Source organism: Metschnikowia bicuspidata, assembly GCF_001664035.1.
Source record: "Metschnikowia bicuspidata var. bicuspidata NRRL YB-4993 chromosome Unknown METBIscaffold_7, whole genome shotgun sequence".
Taxonomy (NCBI): Eukaryota; Fungi; Ascomycota; class Pichiomycetes; order Serinales; family Metschnikowiaceae; genus Metschnikowia; species Metschnikowia bicuspidata.
This window is the reverse complement of record NW_017387737.1, coordinates 373,609-383,461: the sequence shown is the minus strand read 5'-3', so window position 1 is coordinate 383,461 and position 9,853 is coordinate 373,609. Positions and strand designations below refer to the sequence as shown.

Genomic DNA, 9,853 nt, shown 5'->3' with positions numbered 1-9,853 from the left:
TGATTTGTTTTATCAATTCACGAGTATTTGAAAATCAAGGTCCGAAATAGTGTAATGGCTATCACACGACGCTCTCACCGTCGAGATCGGGGTTCGATTCCCCGTTTTGGAGGTTACTTTTTGATTCGGCTGTTGCCAGCAGTTTTTTTGCGCGATGAATTTTTTTTTTCACGTAAAAGGAACACCGCCTGTAAAAGTACCTAACCTCAGGAGATAGATTATTCCTGTCAAGTAATGATGCAATAAGTACTCAAATTTAAATAGGACATGATATATTATACCCATAATTTGTGAGTGTTTGACGAGAGACACATCGTCTTTTGATAACGGAGACGTAAATCCCAATACACGCTTGCCAACAGGATCATATAAGCCGTCAATAGAGGAAAGGACCGGGCCGAGCTCAGACAAAAGGCACGTTTTTTGGAAGCTTATTCATATGGTTTTTATTCTGTAGTCCTGTGTCTCCGATCAGACGAAAAATGGACTAGAGTGTTAGAAATTTTATAAATCCTCCAAACCCTTGAATCAGTAATTGTCTCGGATCAGTTCGCAATCACTTTACATAATTGAAGAATGTTCACAGAAATGTCGTCTTTCTCTTATAATTTGGGCATTAATCATCACAGCAGGCACCGCTTCACATGGATTAAGCAACGGTACATATGAGAAGTAATTTCTGGCAATTGTTTTGGTTCCCAGATATAAAAGCGGCGGGATTGTCATTCTGAATGGTTATCTCGTGTCATGCTTCTTTCCCTATCGAGTTAAAGTACCTTTTAGTTTTTTGAGCTAAGGGCAAGATCCTAGTCCTTTCACCTGAACCATCGAGTCAACCCATCAAATACGATAATCAGTACTTATCTCTAAGGCCTCTGACTCATGGCACACTTATATTCATGATATGATGCACTGCACTTTAAACCTTCGTACCTTACTAATCGCATAGTGCCAGCAGCAATAGCAGACGCGTAAAAGTCAGTTGTTTCAGCAGGGGAAACACTTTTCGAGCCAGATTTTCTCAATAGGTTCCAAAGAGTATCATTTGAAGTCCATTCCTGTTCCACTGCAACCAGGGGTAAGAATGTCCCCAGGTAGCGGCGCCCTTGGTCCGTGAACAGCACTTTTAGTCCATGTTTTCCAATCACCCAGTCTTGAGGATCAAGAACCTCCTCGAAATTGTCTAAAAGTGTAATGCCGACAGATAGCGAAGGAAGTTCACTAAACTTTATTGGCGCAAATCTCGTATCTTCGAAGGCACTGATTAGCGCATATTGAGCAACTCCTGCCTCAACCGGCGTGTTCAGAAACGTCCCGATACATCCTCTAAGATTTCCATCCTTGTTCCACGTTACAAACAAGGGAGCATTTTGTGGATACAACGCAGTCTCCGATTTTGTTCGCTTCTCGACTTCCGCTAGTGTCATACGTTTAGATGACTCTAGCTCTGATACTAGAGACTCGAAAGCAAATAAGGCGAGGGATTTCGACATTTTTTGTCGTTGAGGCAAGATTGTTTGTAAGACCGAGCAAAATTTGTGGATGGTGCTTTATGGGATTTGGTACTCCGCTTTGGTCTAAAAGAATAGATGAAGGGTGATATATAGTTCTGAGAAGGGGTTGGCTACGAATTAAATAGCTGAGTGATCGCGCTAGTTTGCTCCGCTCTCCTGATTTTTTAACAAAACATGATCAATCGTCGGAGACTCTTTGGATGTCAAGTCGCGGTCGTATTTGAGACTACGACTATGCCATTATTTCTTCTATTTTTATTTTGCTTTTTGTTTTTTTAACTAGTAATTATATCAAAGTCGCGTGCAAGTGCACACTCATTTAGGTGGTATAGCACACTCTTTAGTAACACCCTCGCTAAAACCGCACTCATAACTTATGGGCTGCATTATTCATTCCATTTGCTTCGTGCAAGTCTCTCACTAGAAGCTGGTCAATCCCTAATATTTCGAGGCTTTTGGGAAAATATAAGGCGTAAGCACCCGGTTGTGTGGTGATATAATTTCCTGCGAGATTAACACTTTTCATTGACATCGAAAACGTCGATACCTGACTGATAAGATTGTGGGATAAGTCTAGCTCTTCAAGATTGGCAAAAATGTGACCTGAGAAGAGCTGTGAGTATTTGCACAAGAAGTTTCCTGAAAGGTTGAGTCTTTTTACCGAGGAGCTCACATCTGCTCTCGGTTGGCAAATGTCTAGGCGCATTATGTTGTTATTTGAAAGGTCGAGACTTTTCAACAAGGGCAATTCTTCGAAAGGAAAACTCTCGCTATCAAACACACTCATTGAATTGTTAGACAAATTGAGCTCCTCCAAGCTTCCCGGGAGTCTTAGTGATCGGAACTCCATATCCGAAAGTTGATTGTAAGACAAGTCAAGACATCGGATATTGTCTAAACTGATACACAGACCCGTAGATGCCAAAGAGCGAAATGCCTCGAAGGGGCCCAAGAAATTAAGGTATAGGCTCATAGGCTTGATTGTGCCAATGTCCTTGACAATTCTATGCTCACTAGAAACCTCAGTCGGTCTCGGAGACGCCAAGCCAAATACTGACAGATGCCTGATTTTACAACTGGAAAGTGCTATTCCGTGCTCAATGAGTGGTTTAAACCAGGCCCTCATGATGTCTGGATCAAGAGGAATATCTTCCCAAACTACTAGCTCAACATTGATGTTAGATGAAAGGCGCAGCAAGAATTGAAACAAAGATGGCGAAAAGCAATCCCAAATGGAAAACGATCCATCATAATCCGTGAAGTCGTGAACATGAATGTTGACCTCAGACGGTGTAATGTGTACACCCAAATCAATAAGAGCTCTCAAATGACACAAGGGCATGGACTTGCTGGCAAATTCATTGCTCAAGAGTAATGGCTTTCGGTGAAACATAGCAAACAATGCTTGCTGCTCCAATGATCCTAGTTCATTCCCAGTAAAGTTTGTTCTTGTTAGTTTTTGAACTGACAGGCTCTTGAAGAGGCACTCAAGGTCGAAAAGAAAGGTAAGCTCGCGCTGTGATAAGAAGCATAGCACGTGTGTTTGAATCTCTGGCGGAAAGGAAAGAAAAGATTCCATATCGATTACAGAATGTGGGTTTTGGCTGATGAGAAAAGAGGATGTTCTTAGGAGAAATACATAGCCAGTTTACACATCTCGCAACCACATGTATTTTTTTCTGTTTCTGAGATATGCAAATTGGCCGGCGCATGCGATAACCACTGTGCGCAAACGGCATCAGCCTTATCAGACAACCTTGCGAATTGAGATTCACGTATAAGAATAACTGGCCAAAAAGACCATTTGTTACCAAATCATGTGAATTTGCAAAAGAAATAAGCGTTTACTGGATTCTTGGAAATGGGCCAGGCTCAAAGACTTGAAAAAAGCCTGCGCCGCTTATCGTCCTCGCTTGATCTTTTGAAGATTCTTTTCGCACCATAACCACTATCTCGAGCAGTACAATTCACAACAAATACTTCATTATTGCTTCACTATGTGTGAAACAAAAAATGAATTTCACAGCATCCTCGAGCACATACTTAGCCCTTTCCTTCAATGGAGATACTAAATCCCGCTCGTCCTCTTCGAAAGTCTCCAAAACATGATGCCGACATTTCAAGACCTTGCAGGCAGATGCCGATCACGTGATTGTGACTGTACTCGCGGTGTCTAGATTCTATCGCCGCCCCTTTAGTGTTCTTCTCAGAAGGCAACTATGGGTGTTTGCTTTTCTTGCCTTGGCTTCAACAACGATGGCGAAGATTACAATGAGCGCTCTTCGTTGCTCGGAAACAACAATCTCTATTCTAACGAAGACCTCCATGAAAATCTTTTGAAGCAGCAGCAGCGCCAAAATGAACTTTCCGTGATAGTAAACGATTTAAGCGACAACCTCATTGACGTTTCAACCTTCCTTTCCAAGGGGTCGACCGAAAACTACAATAACAAGAACACCTTGTCAACTTCTCAGAGTGCTGATATATTTGCGACTGCAACTGGTTTACAAAGCATTGACGACGACACGGGTGTTCCCACTTCTGATGCTTCGCCAAACCTGCCCACAACTGGCACGGAGGAAAATGACAAGTCGCTACCTTATCTATGGCCGTTGGATAAGAAGATACAACTTATGAAAGAAGTTTCTGTTTCGCACTCATCGTTCAATGTGGAGCCTCCATCGGAGTCTTTGTACGTTGTCTTCTGATAAGCACTGTTGCAAGATTTCAGTGTTCAATTCAAAATCCGTGAAAATATGAGGCAAAGTCTTTCCTTGAATACAGCCTTCAATTTTTCCTACTATTCTTGCCATCACCCTTGCTACCATCATTGAAGCTTCCACTCTATTCAACAATAATGCAACCTTGCTAGCAAGACTATGCTCCGCATATTTTGCTTTTGCGAGATTCAACCTCCATGAATGAAACATGCGCTAGATAACGGGCTCACACACAATCTATCAATCGGCTGCAAGGTGTTCACTCTTTCAAATAAGAGTACCAAACTTCAGGAGGATCTGTGTCAGAACCTTTTGTGGCGAAACAGAATTTTGAAAATCGTCGTATAGGAATCATGTGCCCTTTTTATACGACTATTCTTGGACGCAACTAGGTAAAAGGGTATACTTCGAGCTGTTTCGACATCAAACAGATGTCCTCCAAATTTTATAGTCTGTAGACAATTCCATAGCGATATCCCCTCATATTTGAAGTTCGAGTTTACCACTGCATAAGAAAATGTGTTCACATCACCACTGAATCGAAGATGTTTTGTCAAATGTTTTGCTGGATTAAGTGGCATGAAATACTTCTTATCGCGGGTTCCTCCGCAATGCGCACTCGCTCTCAAAATCAGCCGATCTCCGTCTTATTGATGTAACTCACAAATTCAAACCCAATGAATGCATTGCAAACATTATATCCGTATGTGGCAAAGGCAGACGCCGAGTTTGTGAGATTGTTATCTCAACACTCTTTCACAAAGACTCTCATACAGAATTGCATTTCAAAATCGATTACAGAGTGCTTATTTCTCATGTTCGTTGTTCTTTTCTGGTACGAAGTTCTTTACTGGTCGGGAATATATATTGGCTTGTGGGAATATCATGCCAAAGACATTTTCAAAGAAGTTCCTGTTCATTGTGCTCATGTCTACGTGCGGTTAAACGTCGTGAAGAAAAGTGATATGGAGAAAGTCCGAGTGTACTACCAGCTCAAGAGAGAGTCCCCCTTCAATATTCTCAACTGGAAAACGCTCAACGAAAAAGGAAATGAAATTTTTGAACTTAATAAATTTGTGAAGTATCACTTTGAGTTTAGTCCCGAAGACTTCGAAAACAACCCAGACCCAGAGCTTGGATCCACAATCGAGCACCTTCGTGAAAAAGTACTTGATACATTTCTTCGCTCGTCGATACACGAAAAGTTCTACCTGGAAAGAAAAGATGTCAATCCCAATGATGTTTTGGTTTTCAACAACAAGACGCAAGAGGTCGAACCCGACAGCAACAGAGCTTATTTGAGTAAAGTTCATATTGAGACAGGGAACATCATCGACAGTATTATTCTTATCTAAAGTTGTATGGCAAGGCTGCAACTGAATTGAGCTCTGTAGTCAATTCGGACTTATTAAAGGCGTTGGTTTCCACCAGTGCTATCTTGCAAGTAGCGTTTTTTGGGGATTAAGTTATCAAGGAATAGAATCAGCTCCGTAGCAAGCCACAACTTGGCTATTTCTTCTAACTTAGAATGCGAATATGCTTCTTCAGAAGACGATTTGCAATCTTCATCCGTGGCAGCTACTACTGGTTCAGCCTGGGTAGACGTTTCCGGAACAGAAGAAATCATGCTTTGAATGGAGCTCACCACATCAAGGCCGGGATTTAGTTCAATATCACTCGAGTCCAGGTCGTCAACATCCTCATAGTTTTGTGCAAGTCCGTCGACTTGGGTCAGCGAGAGACTAACGGCTTCAAGGGAGACCCCACGATACAGAACATCGGATTGGACCGTCCTATCTAGATCAAGAATAACCTTATTGACAGCACGGTAGCACTCGTTTCTGTGAGACAAATCGAGCAACTTACGCAATTCTTCAGGCAACTCTGTTATTTGATTAGAAGGTTTCTTGTGATCAAAATCAAAACAGAGTAAGCTCATGGTCACCTCCAACTGCCTCAATAAATCCATAGAATGGGTAACTTTGTTTAGCAAGTTTTCCCTCACGAAGGTCAAGATATCGTTCAAAAACTTTTTTTCAGAATCCTCGTCAATTGATAAATGATTTTCCGACAGGGGGCGGTCGGATGTGCTTTTGTGGCTGCGTATCATCTCGACCAAATTTAGCCTTAGAAGCTTAAATAGAAGCAAGTTGTTTGCATCCAATATTGTTGGATAACATGCGCTTATCACTCTAATTGCCTGGGATATATCTCCTCTCAAGATTAAAAATTTTAGCTGTCTTCTTATTTCAATGGACGAAAATCCTCTGACGTAACCTATCTCGGGCCCCTTTCCTTGAAAGGCTGTGAATGACTGGCCAGGGTTTGACAAGCCCTTTGATACATCCGAAGGAATTTGTGGGTAATCCAGTTCTAGAAGTTCATAGCCTTCTCCGGAGCTCAATTCGCTATTTGGTTTAGATATGGAAGCTTCTTCGGCCAATTTCAACGCAGCTGATTGGTAGCCCTCTTGCACCAAGTATTCAAGGATTACGTTATTGATTTTCTCTTTTAACCTGGTTTTTTTAGCAACCTTTTTCTCTGGTTCGCTTTGAGAAAATCTGAACAGATTGTATCTATTGGGGATGCCATGGGATTTACATGGAGTATCTTGCTGCATTTTGTGGGGTGAATGTAACTTCGGGGTAGTTCTCGAGTCAGTTTATCAGAATCCCGCATCCTGTGTTGTGCAGAAAGCGCCACATAAAAACCGGGGTGCAGGGGGAAAAACTAGACCCCAAAAAGCAAGGAGCACAACATAATTAGAAGAAGTATCTGTATTTTGAGCTATTAAAAACTAATTGTATCTTCATTTATTCCTAGTCCAGCCTATGTCTAAAATTTTGTCAATTAGTTTAGGGAAGATGGCATGGACATCATGAGAAGCACCAAGCTGGACCAGCCCATAAAGTTTTTAGCTCCTCTTGCCGAGCCCGTTTGGTCATCGTATTGTTCCCAGACAAAACCGGTCCTTTCCCATTCCAGCTGAACTGTATTTATGAGGTTCTTCCGAAGACTAGTGTAGACTTTGTTAATTTTACTTCTGAGATCTTCGGACAAATAATTATCAGAGACGTCATTGTAATGCGCCAAACTCTCGAGAACTAGGTAGTTAATGTTCATCCAGATAGGAGACCTCCAATAGTTTTCGGCAGTGCGGTAGTATTCGCTCGACTTTGAAAGAGAGCGTATACCGAACTCCGTCCAGAGTTCATTGGGATCCGCTAGCAAGTCAACAATATGTTCCAATTTATCAACACTCTCTGCGGGTACAAATTTAGTCAAGAAAGGGAAAAGCGAAATATAACCTTTAAAACAGGCAAAAATATGCTCATCGTCGTCGTCGACAGAAGCGTCACAATAGGTCTTATCATGTTCCGACCAGTGAAATTTGTCTATGTTTTCCATGATGTTGTTTTCAATTTGTGCGTAATTCTCAACGTCTTCTTTGATGTCTAATACCTCAGCGACTTTCTTGATGGAGCGGGTCATCACTCCAACCCAGCATAGAAGATCAACATTGAGCTCTGCGACATCTATGGGGAGCACCCTGGGATAATCATCAAGTCCAGAGGCCAAGCTATGTGTCGAGGTTCTCCCCCTCCAACGGTATATTTCTTTATTCGATCCTCGATTGAATTCATCAACCTCGCCTTGTTGGGATTTGCGAAAGCTATCATAGTGGAGTTTTAGTTTTGGGTAAATCTTCTGGGTAAATTCTATGAGTAGCAATGGGTCATTCACCAATATCAGGCCAGGACTTCCTTTTTGAACGTCGCCTTCAAGATCATCAACGTGCTGTTGAAGTTCCGTTTTTTGTGCTCTCTCAAGAAGTTCCGTGAAAGCTAACATAATTGTGGGAGGGTTGACCACAGCACTGCTTTGAACAACAAATTCGGGTGGAACTCTTGATCTCGCTTCATCACCAAGAATTTGCTCCCTAGCAATCCACCCCTCTTCATCGACCAACTCAAACCACGACTTAATAATCTCAAGAGCTAGATCAGAGTCAAATTCAAGTATGGGAAGCAAATGAAACCCCTCATCCCAGTAGAAACCCCTAGGAAAGAACGGCCTCGAGGGCACGAGCGAGAACAACTCAAAAGGACCTTCACGCGTTCCCACGAGTTTTGGAAGGTGCACTTCTCCGTTGATGTTCACAGGGAGATCATCATCATCTAAAGATGTAGTTCTATCGACCATGTGATCTCCATGGAAGTATGAAAGTCCTCCTAAAAGCCCTGAGAGAAGCTCTTTTGCGAACTCTTTTTCTTTTCCTGAGCATGCCCCAAGTGGAAAATGTTTTTCAAATTTTCTGTCTAGCTTCTGCATCACACCATGGATACGACCTTTGATATTAGAGAATGTGATGGCTTCAGAAGGGCTCACTTTAGCCGCGTTATAGGTGATATCAAACTCACAAGCACCTTGATAAACCTTTTGAATGAAATGCATGTTTCCCTCGTAGTTTAGCAAGTTTCTTGCGATGAGGCCCTGGTGGGGTGGAATTTTCGAAGCTTTTTCTCCAAATTTGTCCGCCAAGTCTTTGATAGAGTCTTGCAATAAGGTAATGAATATGTCAGAGCCCTGCCAGACATGTCCATCTGGCACACGAAGACTCATATGATGAGCACGAGATGTATCTAGTTCGGGTATTGGAAGATTCTTCCGGGTGGGGTGGACGTTGCTTACGCCTTTGCCACCGTCATTGATCAGTATTTCAAAAAGACCCAATTCTTTCGAGAAGCCTGACAAATTAACAGTGTCATATCCACGAGCATCATGCGGATTGTCAAGTTTCAAAAAGCCGGAAGGAACAATTTCCTTCGAAGCATCATCATGCTCCTCTCCCTCTAGGCCAGAGTACCAGACGAAAGATGTAGAGAGATGTTCAAATCCTTCATGCGGCACAGAGTGCACCTTGACTCCCCAATTCTTGCCATCATTGCTCTTCACGAAGTCAATCGTGATATTGATATGACATTCATTATCAGAAATAAATTGTCTGCCACCTATCCGAGGGTCAAAATTAACCCAGTTGGCTTTTGCAAGGTTATGACCTTGCTCATATGCATGTCTTATTGACAGAATTCCACGATGAGAGTCAACATTGAACCACAAAAGACCAGACATTAGTGACTTAGGTATACGAGGGCGGATTCCAAGGTATATTCCTGATCTATATGGGCCCCATAGAAGCGAATCGTCAGATATTCTTTGGTATGTTTGTTCCGTGGAGTTATCTGAGAATGGACTTACATTGTCAAGGTCAAATTCGAATGAAGCCTTCTCGCTGATTACGATCAGCATAAGCATGAGCCAAGTTGCCCATATCGAATATGAATACTTATTCATGATGTGGAGCGAGATAAACTTGCACACGTAAAGTATGTGAATCCGTGTAGTATGTGTAGTACACGCAGTGAGGCAGTGCTACTTATCTGAGAAACTAGCAAGTAAACAATATAGTGGATGTAAAAGATATACGTTCCAAAAAGATCCATTGTTTGAAAACCACATTACGTGTTTACGGCACGCCTATTAAACAGCAGAGTTTTAAAACCCATTGCTGGGTTTCAGAAGAAAAAATATGGACAAACAAATGTATTTATTGAGGTT

General features: G+C 42.0%; 6 protein-coding genes and 1 non-coding gene across 7 annotated transcripts; 3 read left to right on the top strand and 4 right to left on the bottom strand.

Annotated features, from left to right (window-relative positions):
• Nucleotides 1–40: 40 nt before the first annotated feature.
• Nucleotides 41–112, top strand: METBIDRAFT_t229. Its single transcript has one exon. It is a non-coding gene; the product is annotated as a tRNA-Glu (tRNA).
• Nucleotides 113–866: 754 nt separating this feature from the next.
• On the bottom strand, nucleotides 867–1,493 carry METBIDRAFT_46473 (uncharacterized protein; the record flags this gene model as incomplete). The annotated part of the gene is made up of 1 exon (XM_018858045.1): nucleotides 867–1,493. One exon carries the CDS (start codon nucleotides 1,491–1,493, stop codon nucleotides 867–869), a length of 627 nt encoding a protein of 208 aa, XP_018709810.1.
• Nucleotides 1,494–1,881: 388 nt separating this feature from the next.
• On the bottom strand, nucleotides 1,882–3,093 carry METBIDRAFT_13577 (uncharacterized protein; the record flags this gene model as incomplete). The annotated part of the gene is made up of 1 exon (XM_018854392.1): nucleotides 1,882–3,093. The coding sequence occupies one exon, from the start codon at nucleotides 3,091–3,093 to the stop codon at nucleotides 1,882–1,884; it is 1,212 nt and encodes a 403-aa protein (XP_018709809.1).
• A 640-nt stretch (nucleotides 3,094–3,733) lies between these two features.
• Nucleotides 3,734–3,973, top strand: METBIDRAFT_22105 (uncharacterized protein; the record flags this gene model as incomplete). The annotated part of the gene is made up of 1 exon (XM_018855138.1): nucleotides 3,734–3,973. A coding segment is annotated over one exon (240 nt), but the record flags the coding sequence as incomplete, so codon positions are not given.
• A 938-nt stretch (nucleotides 3,974–4,911) lies between these two features.
• On the top strand, nucleotides 4,912–5,589 carry METBIDRAFT_47095 (uncharacterized protein; the record flags this gene model as incomplete). Its single annotated transcript, XM_018858125.1, has 1 exon — nucleotides 4,912–5,589. The coding sequence occupies one exon, from the start codon at nucleotides 4,912–4,914 to the stop codon at nucleotides 5,587–5,589; it is 678 nt and encodes a 225-aa protein (XP_018709807.1).
• A 53-nt stretch (nucleotides 5,590–5,642) lies between these two features.
• On the bottom strand, nucleotides 5,643–6,854 carry METBIDRAFT_46864 (glucose-induced degradation complex subunit; the record flags this gene model as incomplete). Its single annotated transcript, XM_018858093.1, has 1 exon — nucleotides 5,643–6,854. The coding sequence occupies one exon, from the start codon at nucleotides 6,852–6,854 to the stop codon at nucleotides 5,643–5,645; it is 1,212 nt and encodes a 403-aa protein (XP_018709806.1).
• A 145-nt stretch (nucleotides 6,855–6,999) lies between these two features.
• Nucleotides 7,000–9,636, bottom strand: CWH41 (Cwh41p). The gene has a single exon (XM_018856305.1). The coding sequence runs from the start codon at nucleotides 9,587–9,589 to the stop codon at nucleotides 7,085–7,087; it is 2,505 nt and encodes an 834-aa protein (XP_018709805.1). The 5' UTR covers nucleotides 9,590–9,636; the 3' UTR covers nucleotides 7,000–7,084.
• Nucleotides 9,637–9,853: the final 217 nt, after the last annotated feature.